Source organism: Diabrotica undecimpunctata, chromosome 4 (assembly GCF_040954645.1).
Source record: "Diabrotica undecimpunctata isolate CICGRU chromosome 4, icDiaUnde3, whole genome shotgun sequence".
Classification (NCBI taxonomy): domain Eukaryota; kingdom Metazoa; phylum Arthropoda; class Insecta; order Coleoptera; family Chrysomelidae; genus Diabrotica; species Diabrotica undecimpunctata.
In genome coordinates, this window is record NC_092806.1 from 12925353 (window position 1) to 12944477 (window position 19125).

The 19125-nt window shown below is 31.7% G+C and overlaps 3 protein-coding genes across 3 annotated transcripts; 2 read left to right on the forward strand and 1 right to left on the reverse strand.

Moving 5' to 3' along the window:
• Positions 1 to 6324: 6324 nt before the first annotated feature.
• On the reverse strand, positions 6325 to 8395 carry Vlet (COMM domain containing 10 protein valette). Its single transcript, XM_072527843.1, has 2 exons — positions 8203 to 8395; positions 6325 to 8150 (listed from the first exon to the last, which is right to left on the reverse strand). The coding sequence occupies exons 1-2, from the start codon at positions 8232 to 8234 to the stop codon at positions 7586 to 7588; spliced, it is 597 nt and encodes a 198-aa protein (XP_072383944.1). The 5' UTR covers positions 8235 to 8395; the 3' UTR covers positions 6325 to 7585.
• Positions 8396 to 9816: 1421 nt separating this feature from the next.
• LOC140438132 (U3 small nucleolar RNA-associated protein 15 homolog) lies at positions 9817 to 11864 on the forward strand. Its single transcript, XM_072527844.1, has 3 exons — positions 9817 to 9973; positions 10024 to 10280; positions 10597 to 11864. Exons 1-3 carry the CDS (start codon positions 9884 to 9886, stop codon positions 11819 to 11821), a joined length of 1572 nt encoding a protein of 523 aa, XP_072383945.1. The 5' UTR covers positions 9817 to 9883; the 3' UTR covers positions 11822 to 11864.
• A 549-nt stretch (positions 11865 to 12413) lies between these two features.
• On the forward strand, positions 12414 to 18193 carry DCAF12 (DDB1 and CUL4 associated factor 12-like protein). The gene is made up of 6 exons (XM_072528914.1): positions 12414 to 12965; positions 13375 to 13602; positions 14059 to 14226; positions 15080 to 15295; positions 15789 to 15977; positions 17463 to 18193. The coding sequence occupies exons 1-6, from the start codon at positions 12558 to 12560 to the stop codon at positions 17616 to 17618; spliced, it is 1365 nt and encodes a 454-aa protein (XP_072385015.1). The 5' UTR covers positions 12414 to 12557; the 3' UTR covers positions 17619 to 18193.
• Positions 18194 to 19125: the final 932 nt, after the last annotated feature.

Consider the following 19125-nt stretch of genomic DNA (forward strand, 5'->3'; position numbering starts at 1 on the left):
GGCTAGTTATCACACAAGTTTGTAAATATAACACTTTTGGGCTAAAGGAAGGCTACTTGGATTAAAGTGTCTTAACCCTATAACGCTGAGCGTGACGTTTTCGTAGCGTTTGATAAACACTGGTCTTATGCACAAAATAACCCATGTAGGACGGCTACGCCGACGGGATCGGTATCGTTACATTTCAGTGAAAATATAGCAAACCCGTTTTGATTACGTTCGCGCGGCACATTCACGTGAGATGTTTCTGTTTGACAGTGCACTAATGAAAAGTTAGGTTATAGTGTACTGTGGAGTGTTTATTGTTATAAATTGGAATCAAGCAGCATATGAACGTTGGATTTTTTTTTACATACTTCTAGAAGGACGATTATCATTCGGCGAAGGTAATATGTGCTAAAATTAATTTTTTTTCTGTATTTTTATTGAAAATTTTAAGCGTTACGAAATCGTCACTCGTCTTTTGGATTTTTTTAGATTGATCAAAATAATTATGGATTGTGCAGCGTTTTATGGCAAAAAACGTCTTCCCTTAATGGATGAGAGTAGTACAGATACTGTAGATGGTTCTGATATTAATTTCGAGGATTTGGGTAATTATTTTTATAGTTCTTTTTATAATTTTCTAGTCATTTGTATTGACTGCTTTGCCTCTGTATTATAGTTTGAAATGACTCATTTATACTCTTTTTTTATTATAGATGAATCTGACGATAGTACTGAAGAAAGTGAAGCCAGTGGAGAAACAGTAGCTGTACCAGAAACATTAAAATCAAATAGTCGTAAAACCTATCCACTTTGGCGACATGTGTCAACTGAAGATTCTGCTAAACCACTTCCTATATGGTTAGGTCAACTAGAGCCGTCTGGAGTTGTAAAGCGACCTGTGGAATATTTTGAAATTTTTTTTCGGAAGATATTCTGACTTACATAGTTGAGCAGTCAAACTTGTATGCCATTCAAGAAAACCCCAATAAAAGTCTGTCATTGTCAATTCCTGAATTGGAACAATTTTTAGGGTCCTTATTGGCAATGTCCATGGTAAAACTATCCAACTCAAGATTGTATTGGAAAACTAAGTTAAACTGTCCAATTGTATCGGAAGTAATGACCAGGGATCGGTGGGAAGAAATAAAATCCAAAATCCATTTTAACGATAATTCGACAATACCAGAAGATAATACCACATATGACAAACTATTCAAAATAAGGCCATTGATAAATCATTTACAGGCGAAATTTAGAGAAATTCCAATGCCTCAAATGTTATGTATTGATGAACAGATAGTACCATTCAAAGGCAGATCTAGCATTAAACAATATATACCCAGCAAGCCACACAAATGGGGCTACAAATTATTTGCTCTTTGTGATGAGAAAGGAATTATGTATGATTTTTTTATATATTCTGAAAAAATCCAACCAGTAACTGGAGAACCAGATTTAGGAGCTAGTTCCAATGTGGTACTGCAATTAGCCACTCATATTCCTGTAGGTGCAAATCATCTCCTATATTTCGATAATTGGTTTACCTCTCTAGCTCTGATGGTGCATTTGGCAAAAAAGAAAATTTATTGCCTTGGAACAGTAAGGATAAATCGCTTATCGGGAGTTCCTCTAAACAAGGATAAAGATTAACTAAAAAAAGGTAAAGGATCCTTCCAAGAAGTCTCGACTCTAGTAGATAATATTGAAGTCATAGCAGTAAAATGGGCTGATAATCGGGTAATCAATTTGCTATCAACATTTTTGTCTGCAGAACCTACTGAAACATGCGAGCGATATGACAAAAAGACTAAACAGAATATTACAATTACCTGTCCAGCTATTGTCAAAACCTATAACCAATTTATGGGTGGAGTGGACCTAATGGATGCATTAATTGCTCTTTACAGAATTCATATTAGATCTAAAAAGTTCTATCACAAATTGTTTTTTCACTTTTTAGATGTTACTGTGGTAAACTCTTGGCTCATTTACAGAAGAGACTGCGAATCCTTACAGGTACCTAAAAGAAACATAGTTAATCTCCAAGAATTCAAAATGAGCATTGCAGAGGCACTGCTATTGGAAGGGAAAAGAACCCAACAAACAAAAAGGGGTCGTCCATCAAAAACCAGCACAGATGCAGAATTTTCAAAAAAGAAGAAGCTAGGTATAGCCACTAAAAGTATTCCGGTAGCAGACATACGTCTAGATGGGATTGATCACTTGCCCATGGTCACAGATAGGGGTAGGTGTAAAAATATCAATTGTAGAAGTGCTCCAGTATATATGTGCACCAAATGTAAAGTACACCTGTGCATTACAAAGGAAAAGAACTGTTTTATACATTTCCACACTACATAATAACTTCTATTTTTGTATTTAATTTATAATAAATTGATGTTTTTCAAATTTATTATGTCTTTTATATCGATATTGTGCATTACTATGTATGTAAAATTAAGCAAAAAATCAAAACTTTTCAAAATTTAAATCATGAGTTATTTCTTAACAAAGGACTTTTGTGACGATTTCGTAACGTTTCAAAAAAACACCTAATATTTAAAAAAAAAACTGTTTTTTTTTTTAATCTGTAAATTAATAATAGCAAAATAAGTAATAAGAAACAAAAAAAAAATTTTTTTTTGAATACATTAAAAATTCGGCGTTATAGGGTTAACAAGGATAAGATCGCAGTAACCCTAGTATTGGTTCAATCTGGAATATGTATAACTTTATTAGAAGGCTGACGAATTGCACATCTTGCTCTGAATTTATCATTCCACAAATCAATGAAATTGTAACAGCGCAATGATTTTACAGGTATGCAAATTAATCGTTTGGGATGAATGTACATTATCCCACAAGACGCCATTACAGGCACTGGACAGAACTTTGAATGATATTCGTGACAACAAAAATATTTTTGGTGGAGCCATGATTCTATTGTCAGACTGTTCCTTATTTAATAATTATTCCCCAATTAACTGCTGCGGACGAGCTAAAAACTAAACGCATGCGTTCATCCAATTTGTGGCGGCACGAAAGATGCTCCAATTGACAACTAACATGTGACTGTTTTTGCAACAAGACCAAAGTCCAATTGTGTTGTCAAGGCAGTCGTTATATATTGAAAATGGTGAAGTCGCTATCTAGCCTTCATCGACCTAAAAAAGGCGTATGATACAGTTCCAAGTTGTAGCAAGCTTTACAACAACTCGCCATTAGTCCATACCTTTTAGGAATAATCACAGAAGTATACAGGGATAACACTACTTACCTAAAAATCGAAAATAAACTATCAGAGCCAATAAAAGTAACTAAAGGACTAAAACAAGGATGCAGTATATCACCCTTACTGTTTAATTTATTTATTGTGGCAGCCCTCCAAAATTGGAAAAACCATTGCCAGGGAATGGGAATCCCCATAGGAAATGCCGCACTGTTCTCCCTGAACTTTGTGGATGACCAAGCAGTGGCGGCTGATGTGGTAAAATTTTGGGTAGGCCAAGCCAGCAAATTACATAGCTATGGTCACGGGGTCATGACCCCCCCCCCCCAACTAATTTTTTAATGATTTCTCTGTTCATTTTAACTTCTGCGTTGTATCTAATTTTTGCGATTTTTTATTTTTCATCTAGCAAATCGTGAACAGAAAACGCCCTCTTCTGTACATCCTTAACGGACAGCAAATTACTTAAATGTTCCTTGCAACTGGAATGTTTTTTTAAGGAGGCAGACATATTTTTTAAATCAAAGTATCCTTCACAATTCTATACATATTTCTTATTAGAAAATAACAAACACGGCCAACAATATAGTCTGTTTTTCGTAATACTTCCAGACAACCATTTGTAGATATCGTACCAAGAGCAATTAAAAGTACGCACCTTTTTCCCATCTTTTTGGTCAATTCGCAATGTTGGAGTAGGCCTTTCATTCATAATAATTTTTTTTTCTATCACTTTCAGTTCTTCTAGATAATGGCGATTCTAATAGTGAAACAACAATGTCCAAACACTCACTATCAACATTACTATTACTGCAACCTGGTAAATCGTCATAAAAACTCATTTTTATGTATCAGTTATAAAACAGTCTCACATATATAAGTTGCATACAATCAGGCGATATAGAAATCACGCAAATGTGATTTTATTTTACGAATTTTTTAAAATTTATTTGGGCAACCGTGCACTTGTTTGCAATTGTGTTGTTTGTTTAAAAATATGTTACAATTATAGATTATGTTACATATTTTTTTATCATAATTTAAAAGAAAATTTATATTACAATTCGATAATTACGTTACAAGTGACAACGATGGTCATCGTAGACCCGATCGTCTGGTGCCTAAACAGCAAGCATAAACACGACAATATAAATCGTTGTCCGGCAAGCTGCTTAACTTCAAACGCTTTTTGTACGGGGATCTTATGTGAGCTGGGTCGGCCAGTTCCGATCGGGCCTATTAATGATATTTAAAATGCCTGAATACGATTCGATGCTTTCTGTGGTAATTTAATAATTTAGTTGTTTTAACGGACGCTAATGTATTGAGTGATTTAGTACATTTAAAAGTTATTTACATGCATTAACATAATTTTTAAATATATCGGCCTATCCTGCCTACCCCCAAAAGCCGCCACTGTGACCAAGTCGTCCTAGCTTAAGATTCTTATGATCTAGAATTTATGATAAAGCGTCTATACAGAGAATATTTCAAATGGATCGCAACATTTCCAAAAGGAACAAAAAAAAGAATAGAGCAAACCATGGTTGAATCAGTTCTTTGTTATGGCTCTGAAGTATGGACAATTAATGCAGACCTAATGAGAAGATTTTTGGCAGTTGAAATGGATTATTTGAGAAGTTCTAGAACAGCAATGCAGGAAAGGAAGACCAACGAATCTATAAGAAATAACATGAATGCTACAGAAACAGTCATTGAAAGAATAGAAAGAAGACATTAAAAATGGTTTGGACACCTATTGAGAATGCCTGACGAACGTTGGCCCCAAAAACTTCACAAATGGAAGCCCCCTGGAAGAAGAAAAAGAGGTAGACCTCGACGCTCATGGAATGAAGGAATCCGAAAGTGATGGAATCGAGAGGTTTGGAGGAGGAACATGCCTTTTACCGGGAGGATTGGCACGGGAATACGGCGATAGCCGTCTCCAAAATGTATTGTATTTACAAGTTGCATTAATGTCAAACGTCAATAAACTTATTTTAACCTTCAATTGTAGCTTATTCCCATTAAAATAGTAATTACTTTAAAATGCCACCAGAAAATAGCATCAGAACAACAGATAAGATCTAGATAAGAGAGGGAGTGTTCCAAAAATGTCAACCTTACAGTGGCCACCCCACTTTAGGAGTACGGTACTTGCGACAGTCAACTGCGCACAACTAAGAGGGTGGTTTTAGTTGGTAGGCAGGATAATAGATACCTGAATCTTTGGCACTGCTATCTTTAGTACTTTAAATTAAACTAAAACCCAAATTTTAGGGACTCAAAATGGAGGTAGCATAAAAAAATTTCAAAAACCCCCTCAGACAAATTCTGAGTGCGCCACTCTACATTACCCACCAATTGACAACTAACATTCTTGTCGCTCAATCTATGCAAGAGCTGCTTCAATGGACTTCAATCCGTTGGAGATCGGAATGAGAAATCTTTTGAGTTATCTCATCTGTATCTTCTTCATGGATGGCGTTTAGAACTAGATTGACAATTGCATCATCTGTCAGTTCCATTTCTTCATCTAGATCCATCCAATTGATGATGTCTTGATTTCCGATTGTTTGTTTTACTGGTAATTGATTGGCTAGGTTGGTTATAGAATCAACTTCACAGTCATCAGTTTCAAAGTTACAAAGACTTTTGAGTATCCACCGAAAAAAAATGTGTATCTAATAAACATTGCTAAAAGAGAAGCATGTTTGGCATAGGATAAGTTTTTATTTCTTATTTTATGACTATTTATTTGGGTTGATTTACTGTTCCATTGAACCATTGTTCTTTTACATAAACAATATGACCTGTGATCAGTTTTTCTATATTTATTTATTATATTTTTAGTTATTATCTATAATTATTTTATTTATTACCCTACCTTCCTCTTTAGTAGTGAATCCATAAAACTGTAGGTAGTTACCTTATGTTCCTATACATTTTTATAATTTTTTTTTGATATTTTTACTACATGATTTTTCCTCATATCAATAGATATCGTCCATTTTTTATTTGTAACTTTGTACTTACTTTACACTTTCTATCTTGGTTACATTTTGGTGTTCATAGAGACAAAAGCTAGAGGAACGACAAAATATTTTTTATATTGTTTATTTCCCATAAATTAATATCACAATACATGGTAGTACACTATATAGAAGCTAGATGTAATTATTAATTATACAAATGCATATAGATATCTAGTACATTCAGTGTTGCCAGGTGACATAAACCATTTTGCGGTAGGGCAAACTTGAAAAATATGGTAGAAATACCATAAAGATGACAAATTTGTTGTTTTTTACATTATCTAATGCCAATGGTGTATTTAAATGCCTTTTTATAACAGTAACAGTAACATTTGTAAATAATTTTCACCAGAAAATACATACAAAATTTTTAAAAACAATTTTTATTAAAAATTTAACCTAAATAAACTTCAAAAACATTAACTGAAATCAAAACTAAACCTAAAAAATATGGTAAAACAAAACAACACTGAATTATGAAAAAATCAACCATTAGATCTCGTCAATATCCGAGTTCTGCTAGTAAATGTTTTTATTAAGAAGTTTTCCCATATCATTTTCTACCTTAAAATTATAGCAACTTCCGTCGTAGCCAACTATTCTCTTGCTATGTAGTAGTGCCTCAATAGACTTTGTGATTAATGTATTTCTCTGCTTATTTTTTAATATATTGACAACCGAAAAAATTCTTTCTACGTTTGCACTTGAATATGGTAAGGTCGATACATTAAAAACAATTAGGGATAAATTGAGGGAACATATTTAGTCCACTACCATAATTAATTTCACTTACTTGACTCCAAAATGCTAGTATATCATTAGATTCAGGCAACTCATTGTTTCGTAAAAGTCTACACTCATTATCTAATTATTAAAGATTGCCCTTATTTATCCCAATATTGCCCAATTTTGATGAAATATGTGCAATTGAATTAATTTTTCTACTTCACACCAAATCAGGATTTATGAACTGCAAATCTTCCAAGATGTTATTTTTTATGGGAAACCTTTTTAATAATTGGTCCAGACTCTCTATATAAAATTCTAAACACTTTAACTTTACAAATTCTAAATCATTTTTATCTACACTAGACGTAGAAATGTCAGAACCAAAATAAATCTCCTGTATTATTTAAAACAAATGCTTTAAATTAAAAAATGCTGTAGAATAAGGTATTAAAACGGTAGAGCGGTAGATCGAGGTAGAAAACGGTAGATCTACCGTAAAAACGGTAGACCTGGCAGCACTGAGTACATTAAAAAAATATTTGCATCTCAAGATATAATATAAATAAGTCAATAAAAGTTCTACTTTTTGACAAATATTTTGATATCAATGCCCTACATTGTTTATATTATCAAGTTTCATTTGGATCTTTTCCAAATTATTATACAATTGTTGAAGTTCGTTCTGGTTAAATTCCATGAATATTCTCTCTTTTTTACTATTATCAACAGATTGTGCAAGTTCGAATTGCATTCGTCCAATAGGAACACTCTGCTTATTATTAATTTGATCTGCAACCTGAATATTTAACTCCCAAGAAACATTTTCAAGCTTCATTCTACTACTAAAATTACCAAAATCTTCATTAGTGTGATTACACCATATCTTCACAAATTCTTCTGCCTTTTCATCCTCAAATTCTAGCTGTTCACATAGCTGCTTATATAAAACTGTTGGTTTAAGAATTACTTTACTGGATTGCTTAAAAATATGTGAAATGGACTGCACTAGAAGTTGCAATGCATCCTCAGTTAACTTCAAGGAGTCTTTTAGTTTTTTCAGTTCTTCCTCTGTAAACGGATTCTCACCTTCAGCTTCAACTATGTGACCCAAAAGTAATTGAAATTTTTTTGTTGAGAGAGAGTTTATTAATTTTACTCCATTTTTTAATCTAAAACATAAGATGAAATAATATTGGTGTTTATTTATAAATATCTACCAACCTTTCATTTATATTAATCCATTTTAGATTCATTATTATCGTGTTTATCTTCGTTTATGTTCTTGTTTAATAGCTAAAAGTAAACTTGCATGTAATGTAAGTAAAAGTTCAGTAAAAAGTAAAAACTAAGGAAAATATTTTCCTATTGTTTTTGTACTCATTCCACTTGGACCTGGGACTGGACTGGATTAGTAAGTTATTCATACACCAAGTCAACCCCAACAGAGTATATACCCAAAGCACATAGCCATCTAGTAAGGTAAGTCCTATAAAAAGATTCGGGAGAGAGTTTCTAGCGCCAAATGCGGACGGACCGAAACTAATTTCATTTAGCGGCAAATTCAAAACGCAAGTTCTGAGTTTTAGGCGGCAAATACAAACAATATACTCTTAATTTTAGGCGGCAAAATTCAAAAGTATACTTTTAATCACAGTATATTGCTAAAGAATTCTTTAACAATATACTGTGCTTTTAATGGAAAATAAATATAGACATAAAATAATAAATAAAAACATTTCTATGCCATAAAATATATTCTATCACTTCTATGTTCTTTGTTATACAATAAACAAAAAAAACAACACAATAAAAGAAAAATGAGCTACTTTGGTCACATACTAAGAAACGAGAAATACGAATTGATGCGGCCGGTCATACAAGGGAAGGTGGAAGGCAAAAGAGGGCCGGGGAGAATACGCACGTCCTGGCTGAAGAATCTGAGACAATGGAGTGTGAAAACGTCAATAGAACTTTTCAGAACGGCTGCAGATAGAGTAAAATGGGGCATGATAATCGCCAATGTCCTTAGGGATGGGGCACGTTAAGAAAAAGAAAGGGCCATCTGTAGATAATAAAGTATAAGCATTTCTGCGACCTTGCTCTCCAGGATCATCACAAATTAGTATGTTACTATTGCTCAGAAGTAGAAGGTCCATGAAGGTCTATAATAATGGAATATTCTTAAAATTAAAAATGTATGACTTTTTTATAAAATAATGCAACTTTTAGGAATACAATTATAGAGTTAAGAGTTTTAATGATTTTATATTATTTTATATTATATAGTATATAAATGAAAGATTCATGGTATGAAGTTAGGATTTAAAGGTAATTTAACTACAGAAGCAAAATGTACAAAACAGTATTGAGTTTGTATTTACTAACAAATCTTTGGTACAATTTGGTGCTGTTTTTACACGGTGCTTGTAAAAATAAACTCTTAATCATCAGAATGTTTAATAACCCCTCATAATAATGATAATAATATACAATTAATACGCTCCGATATTATGTTATTCGTTTATATATAAAAATGCGTAAGTGTATACTACATTTTTGGACAAAGAGAATATAGTTTTTGGCATAGAATAAGTTTTTAGTTATTATATGACTATATTTATTTTCCATTAAAAGCATACTTTTTGAATTTTGCCTCCTAAATTTTAGAGCATATTTTTTTAATTTGCCGCTTAAAATTCACAACCTTCGTTTTGAATTTACCGCTAAATGAAATATAGTTCCGGCCCATCCGCATGTGGCGCTAGAGACTCTCCAAAATTTTTTTATGGAACTTACCGTGCTTGGTGGCTATGTACTTTGTACAAACAAGGAAAAAGCAGAAAAATAAGGTTATGGTACATTTAACTATTATTGGTTATGGAAATCAAAACACATTTTAAAAATGCCTGCGTTTAAGAAATTAAATACTAAAATATATCAAAAAAGTGGTCCGGTGATCACACCTGATTATATATACTGGAAAAAATTATCCGTAAGTCAATAAACTATAACACATACCTTTTTTAACTTTTAAACTTTTAGGTTCCAGTCTTGGTAAAAGAATTTGGTCCAATAGATTACATAGATTTTTCTCCGATAGAACCACATCATTTTGCTGTGACATGCTCAGTGCGAGTACAAGTTTACAATCCAATTACCAAATTAGTTGTTAAAAATTTATCTAGGTTTAGAGAAAATGCTTATGGAGCAGTGTTTCGTTCTGATGGTAAATTAATATTAGCAGGTGGAGAAGAAACAAATGTGAAGTTGTTTGACGTATCGTCAAAAAGTTTATTAAGGTAAGGAGTTATTTTTGTTACATCAAAATATATCTTGGTAATGGTATTGCAATACTAAGACCAATTTTCAAAATTTTATTTTTAAATATTCCTTATACCATTTGATACATGCCACTCTTGTTTTACTGTATTCTTATATACTGTATAGATGTGTTATACCCTTACAAACCTGTTAGCTAACTTGTTTCCCTAGTATTTATCTTCATTCAGTTATTCAGGATCATCTGGTTCAATGGCTTTATTTTCTTAATCTTTTTGTAGTATTTTAATAAGTTGTGTGACAGTTTTTTCTTAAAAACATATTTATTATTTGTAGATTATTCAAAGGACATACTGCCCCTGTACATAGAACACACTTCCTCCATGGCAAACCACAAATTTCGACATTCTCAGATGATAAAACAGTAAAAATATGGGACATTCCAACTGAGAAAACCTTATTCACCTACACAGGTCACACTGACTACATAAGAGCAGGAACAACTTGTGCTGCTGTTCCTGATATAGTGATTTCTGGGGGATATGACCACAAAGTAAAAATGTTTGACACCAGGACAGAGAAGGAGGTAATTACAGTTGACCACGGAAGTCCAGTGGAGTCACTGCTTTTTCTACCTGCAGGGGGAATATTTTTGTCTGCTGGTGGAACAGAAATCAAAATTTGGGATAGTTTGGCTGGTGGTAGACTTTTGGGGAATATTTCTCAACATCATAAAACTATCACTTGTCTTCAATTAGCTTCAGATAATAAGAGATTACTGTCTGGAAGTTTAGACAGGCATGTGAAAATATATGATGTTTCTACCTTTAAAACTGTACATACATTAGATTTTCCTAATGCAATCCTAAGTTTGGGTGTTTCTAAAACTGATGACACTCTTGTTGCTGGGTTAGTGGATGGTTTAGTGTCAATTAGTAGGAGGGAAGAGGGAAAAGAAGAAAAGAAAACTACAAAAAAGGTTTCTGCTTATCAGTTTATCAGCAATACACATCAGCCTTCTGTAGATACTGTAGTTAATGAAGTACAGCATGAAACAGAACGAAAGTTTGAATACCACTTAAGGAAATATGAGTACTCAAAAGCCTTGAATAGTGTGCTTTTGCCATATGTTGTAAACAAGAATCCACAAAATACAGTGTCCTTAATACAGGAACTAATTCGTAGAAGAGCCTTAGACAGAGCTTTTCAGGGCAGGGATAAAAAATCATTGACTCAAATCTTACGATTCTTTATTAGGAATATTACCGACAGCCGATTTACAAGAGTCCTCATAGATGCCGCCAATATTTTCTTTGATGTGTATGAAAGTAGTATTAACACATTACCTCCTGAAGTTGGAAAACTTTTTATTGAGTTAGCTGACGTTCTTAAGCAAGAAACTGAATTAGTTAACAATCTGGCTGCTATACAAGGCATGATGAGCATGCTTTTAGCTAGTCAGGTTACAAATGTTGCTGAACAAACTGGTAGTGATAAAAAAGGACATAATCTTGTACCTAGTAGTGATGCACAAAAGAATTTTGTTTTAACAGTGTCATGATAATAGGATTTTGTAGTTTTATATGAATAAAAATATATATTTATAGTGTTGTTTTTATAAATATTTTCGTGAATAATATACTTATGCAAAGATACATGGGAGAGGGGATACTTTATATCACTTAGTTGCGCCAAATGTAGGCAACTTACCGTTACTATTGACATGCTGCCCTGGTTTCAATATTGTAAAATAAATTAAGAATAAACGAAATCGCACACTATACACAATTGCAAAAAGTAATAAATAAAAATATATTCCAATTGTACGAAATATACAAGAATCACTTATAAAATGAGAAAACTGACTAATTTTTATGGAAAAATCGTCTTCAATGATGAGGTCCTAACGAACAGAATTGTCTGAATGATAATTGGTAATTTAGTACCCTACCAATCCAGATGAAACCAACATGCACAAAGTACAATAAGCCAAATGATTGTTATACGAGTGATATCCGGTTACTTTTTAGTTAAAAAAATAGATGTAGAAAAGTAATTTTTCTGAACAATTGTGTATGGTGCGTTGCCTATCTATTAGTCGAAGTAGACAAGTGACAACTATTGGGATCATTCGTATGACGTCTTTTGTCACATTGTCACTTTTATTTGTTGTGGTTGGAACTTGGTAAAGAAATAAATATTCTTTACAATATAAATTCATGGATAAACCAAGAGCTTTTCAAATAAAAGACACTAATAAATTATTTTAGGGAGTTGCTTATATAATAAAAAGCAACATGTCTAAGACTTTTATGCTCCCGATATTTGGTTCTTCTCCATCTTGTTCTGTAAAGCAAAGACTAGAAGATAGAAGAGCTCGTTTAAACGCTTTAAAAGCGGAATTAAATAAGAAAACTGAAAAACCTGAAGATTTTATAACGTACGAAGACAGTGACAGTGATGAAGAACCCTTGTCTGTTCAGAAAAATATTTTAAGCACCTCATATAATTTTGTTGATTATGTTCGGAATAGGGAAATTCAGTATTCAAAATTGAGCACTGTAACTCAAGATTACGGTAGTAGACATATGTTAACGCATGAAATGTTCAAAGAGACTCCAATTAGTTTAGGTAATATGAATAAAGTGTTTTGTTCAAAGTGGTTAAGTGACAGACAAGTTGTTTTTGGAACTAAGTGTAATAAGGTAGAGTATAACTATTGACCAATTCAATAGGTATTATTAAATATGACTCAGTTATTTCTTGCACCTAATTTCAAATTTATGAAGACAGAATGGACTAAATTGTACACAAATCTGTTAAATATGGAGATTCACTATTTAATTAAAGACAGTGGTTATCAGATGTCTACAATAGATTTTAATTATTTAATAAATACTTTAAAAACTGTTGACATATCCCTATTATATTGAATATATCTTTTGAATCACACTGCAAACAATTTCTGAATCTACATTGTTTTTAAATCCATAATGAATATACATTGCAAGCAAGGGTTTTCTCTCAAAATGATATTGTAGTTTTAGCATGAGCTATAGCAATTTTAGTTTCAATTGAAAATCAATAATGATTCTTTATTGTTTTTATGAATAGTTAATGGTATATGATGTAGTCACTCACAAAATAGATCAAATACCATCATTGCTCAGTAGAAGAGATCTGTTAGGAAATGACCAACCGCAAAGTGGAATCCATTCAGTACAAATTAATCCTTCAAGGACTTTACTAGCAACAGGGGCTCGAAATACTTGTGATATTGCCATTTATAGGCTACCCACCTTAGATCCTGTTTGTGTTGGAGAGAATGCTCATAAAGACTGGGTAAGTATATAAAAAAGTGTGTAGTAAAGGTTAATAATAAAAATTAATGTTGATTTTACAGTATTTGTCCTTTTTAACTCCCTTTAGATCCATCCTTGCAAACAAAGTAGATCACAAAGAAAAAAAAATAAAACACAGATTCTAAATGTATAAATAAAAAATAATTTTGGCAGCTCAAGAATATATGTTGTGCAGTAATCAATAACTGAAGTAGAATATATTAACAAAAAGAGAAATCAAACGATTTCTACTTAGCGATAGCGATAGAATACCGTCATTCTGTAGAATATATTAATATACATCTCAGATTGGCACAGATTCTAATCATGAAATCACCCCAGCTTAAGTTTATTATATTAAACTTATAACCTTTTAACTTTCAACTATTAAAATGATTTTTAAGACATCATTTTTTTAATTTATGAAATATGAATCATGGTATATGCAATTTTTTAGGTTTTTGATTTGTGTTGGCTAGATGATGAGTTTCTAGTATCTGGCTCTAGGGATACCAAAATGGCCCTGTGGAGGATAACTCCAGAAGTACAAGAAACTGCAGAAGAGGTACCTAGGCACAAGTATATACAAGCAATATCAGTGAAGGACTGCAGGGGTGCTCAAAAAGTAAGATATTGCTGTATATTATTTACCTAATTTCTCACTTTTTATATGAAGTAGGTAGCAATATGCAACCTTCAAGTAGATACCTCAGAATCTATGCATACTCATTCGTTATCTTTTCTGTTTTATTTACTATTATTTGGATAATATCTGCTAGTTATTTCTTTCCATTGGTCCACTCTTCTTTGATCTCTATTTGCAAATAAAACTAAGCAATATTGTTCTGAAGCTATTTTCTTGTGGCATGTTAAAGTAATTATTATTTAAATGGGTATAAGCCACAATTAAAGGTTAAAGTATGTTTATTGACGTTTCAATTTTCACTTCGGAAATCCGAAGTTTCACTTTCCGAAGTGGAAATTGAAACGTCAATAAACATACTTTAACCTTTAATTGTGGGTTATTCCCATTTAAATAATAAAAACTAAGCAAAATTAAGTAAAATTAAATAAAACCTATTAAATTTATATACAATTAACTAAAATTATAAAAACTTATAAAAATTAAATAAAAAAATTATCAAAAATTATAAAAAATTAAGTATAAACAAATAAATAAAACTATAAAAAAATATAAATAAAAAAATAAAAAATTATAAAAATTAAATATTTTAAAAATTATTGGAAATTTTAAAAAATTATCAGAAATAAATAAGTCTACATTATTTAGTGAGTATTTAATTTTGTTATCTTAAAATACCGTGTACTTAACCACTATTTTGTATATTGTAAATTGTAACATTTAATGTGGCATTTATGTAGGTGGAGAACCTACATAACTTTGTAATCTTGAGAGCAAGAGTTGGCTACAACTGGTATATTTTTATACCATGTAAACTCCAAATTATATTTTGCAGGTACGAGCAATCACTTTTAATAAAAAATATGACGAAGTAGCAGCTTTAAGCTTGAACGGATTTATTCACATTTGGAATGCGGAGACCTTTAAACAAAAATTATCTAGAAAATTACCTTCCGCCCAAGAAAATGTCTGCTTAGCTGTTCAAGATACAGGACTTTATGCCATAGGATGCAGATCATATACTCTTCTTCTGGACTGTAGAACTTTACAGGTATGCTCATTGTAAAATATTCCTCTTTTATTGCTCTATGAATGATTTTTGATGTTATCTATATCATCGGTGCCCAAACAGTTGATTGCAATCGACCTGTCACAAAAGGATCATTTTTTCCTAATTGGCCTCCAAAATTTATTCTAGTTACTGATTATAAACAGATACCTGTGAAGAAAAGCTATAAATGTTATGAAAAATGTTTATATTTGTGAGTTAAGCACTCCCTTTCTTGAAGTGTTATGCAAGGTATAGTTAGACTTTTATGAGCATTTAAAATAATGAAGTGGTTTCTATTGAGACCACAACATGAAACTACCATAATAGACAGTGGTTGAATCGAAACGAAAACCACTCATATTTTTTTTACAAACATTAAAAAATATAGAGTTGAGCATGTTTGAATCCAATAGAACACTCAAATTTTAAAAGAAAAGTATGAAAAATCCTTTGTTTGTCAAAACTAAAACATAACACACTTAAATATTTTTAGGCAGTAAAGAAGGTAAATTCGAGATATTCCGGATGTGGCATCAGATCGGCAAGCTTCCAAGGCGACGTCCTCACAGTTGGTACTGGTTTGGGTATGCTAATGTTCTACGATCTCAAAGCTGGCAAATACCTCGACTCTAGCATTAATTCTTCTAGGACCGTAGTACTGAAAGCTAGTAAAGGCTATGTGGTAAGTGTTTAGAAGTGAAGTATACTTTGGTTGCATAAACGTTCATCAAGTTTCCCATTAAACTTACTCAGATTCTGGGTTCAATTTTTGATAAGCTTTCAAGACCTTTCTGGAGTCTTCATTAGTAATTCTGGTACCTCAGTCTCACGAGTCTTTTTTTATAATCAGATTTTAACCAAAACACTTGCGAGATATTTTAACTGAATTCATCTAGATGAATCTATGAATCTGTTTCGTTAAAAATTAAATTTTAGAAATGTGAAGCAAATTAATTCACAAGAGTAAATGAACTAATATGGGAGAAAAGCTATCAAATCTGCTTCCGAACATGTTGTACCCCACTTTTACAAGACTTTAGTCTACAGGTATTTTCAAAAATGCCTAGAAAATTTTAACAAAATAAAGTCATAAATAAATTCACAAAAAGTGCAAATGAACTACTGTGGACAAAAAACTCAAATTTCTTTTTTTTTAAGCAAATCCTTTATTGTTATCGAGAAAGTAGTTCAAATATTACAATAAAACAATACAAATGAATACAAAAAAGTACAAATGAATTAATACATGAGAAAATATATCGCATTTCTTTTTAAACAATGGCACTTTACAAATAATTTATTTGTTCGAAATAGTGTCAAAAATATTACAGTAAAACATCGTAAAAGAATTCACAACAAGAGCAAATGAACTAGGATGGGAGAAAAGCTCATCAAATCAACTTCCAAACAAGTTGGGCTGTACAAATTGTAAAGTATATTCTCATAAAGTCCAAGAATTCTACAATAACACAAGATTTTCGACCGCGGGAGCTGGATTGTTGGTAGAAACGGACACACGTGTTTTTTTGTGTTTCAGGATGGCTCTTCATCTGGTAAAACATATTAAGATAGGACGTCTGAGGTGGATAGGGCATCTAGGGATAGCTAGAAAAACGCTTCTTGATAGATCCATTGGTCAGAGAAGAAGAGGAAGACTCAGAACAAAGTTCCTTGATAACATCGATGAAGACATGACTGTATTAAATTTAATACCGAGTAATGTTACTTATTAGCTGCAAAATTGGGGTATCATTTTAATAGGCTTCTCATTATATGACCTCAAGTATATTGTTACGGTTTTTCTTCATAGGAACATTCATCAGCAGGTAATATTGAAGAAAAAAAAAAACGATTCTGTAGCCACCTAGTTTTGTTGACTTAGCCCCAAATGATTTCTTTCTGTGAAAATATGTCGACAAGATTTATGGCCACAGTCATGAACTAACTCAAAATTTATAAGAACTGCAACTGAAGACCATTGAACTATTGAAATAGGCCAAATCGGTATTTGTGTAAATAAAGTTAATAGCTAGAAAATATTTAGTAATGGCAAGATGTGTGTTATTAATTTCTTGGTATTTGAATACAGTATATAAATGAGCGTTTGTGCAACCGGTCGTTAACTGTTGTTGTTAACCATATATCACAATTATATATTTCTTACTAGTTTCCCGATGAAGAATTTGTCGACAATGTCCAAAACGTTAAATATGTACCCGCCATCTACACACACTGTTACGACAACAGTGGGACACGACTGTTTACCGCAGGAGGGCCTTTACCAGCAACGTTAACGGGAAATTATGCCGGCATATGGCAATAGAACATTTATTTTTTAATTAGGATATGTATATAATGAATATAATTTTTATCATAATTGGCAACTAACGCCTCCGTAGGGCGTTAGACGTTAGAATTTGTAGAGGTCTACAATCTCTAGTCTAACGTCGTAAAATGACGTGACGACGCTATTTTTGTTTTAAAGAACATCTATGCCTTGTTTAAAAACTAAAGACATTTAAAGGTACACCTTAAAAAAATTACTGAACATTTTCTATTTTTTTGTTTTAAACAAAGCATAAGCTGTGTGTGAAAACTCAAATTACCTTCCATGTAAGTGGTATTTACGTTGCAAATGTATTGCGTGTATTTTTTCCGAAAACAACCGAAAAATCCAAAATACTACAATAAAACAAATAAATTCACAAAAAGCGCAAACGAACTACTGTACAAGGAAAAGTATCAAATTTTGTAAGTTCTAATTTCCAAATTCCTTTATTTTTTTTACAATTATTCTTTATATTTTATAGAAGAAAAATTCGAAAACTTTTTTAAAATATTACAATAAAACCACCAATAAATTTACAAAATGCGCAAATAAACTACTATGGGAAGAAAGCTTTAATTTTTTTTGCAAACAAGTTGCACTTTACAAATCGTTTATTTCTCAGAAAAAGTCGGTAGTCTCTTAAAGTACCATAATAGAATAACTCGAATGAATTCACAAAAAGCGCAAATATACTACTCTGCGAGGAAAGCTATCAAATTTTCTATATAGCAAATTCTACTTTAAAAAATACTTTTTTTTCTTTATATTTATTCTTTATATTCCTATATTTTATTAAAATTCGAAAACCTGTGTAAAATATTACAGTAAAACATCACCGATGAATTTACAAAAGCGCAATTAAACTACTATGTAGAAAGCTAACAATTTTTTTTAAGCAAGTTGCACTTTACAAATCATTTATTTGCCAGAAAAATTTGCTAGTCTTCTAAAGTACCACAATTAAATAACTCGAATGAATTAAAAAAAAGCGCAATTGAACTACTATGCAAGGAAAGCTATCAAATTTTCTATGTAACAAGTTCTACTTTCCAAATTATATTTTTTTCTTTATTTATTCTTTATATTCCTATATTTATTAAAATTCGAAAACCTGTGTAAAATATTACAGGCAAACATCACCGATGAATTTACAAAAGCGCAATTGAACTACTATGGGTAGAAAGCTAACAATTTTTTTTTGTTAAGTATGTTGCATTTTACAAATCATTTATTTCTCAGAAAAATTTGCTAGTCTTCTAAAGTACCACAATTAAATAACTCGAATGAATTAAAAAAAGCTCAAATGAACTACTCTGAGAGGAAAGCTATCAAATTTTCTATATAGCAAGTTCTACTTTCCAAAATACTTTTTTTTTCTTTCTATTTATTCTTTATATTCTTATAATTTTATTAAAATTCGAAAACCTGTGTAAAATATTACAGTAAAACATCACCGATGACTTTACAAAAGCACAATTGAACTTTTTTATTTCAAGTAAGT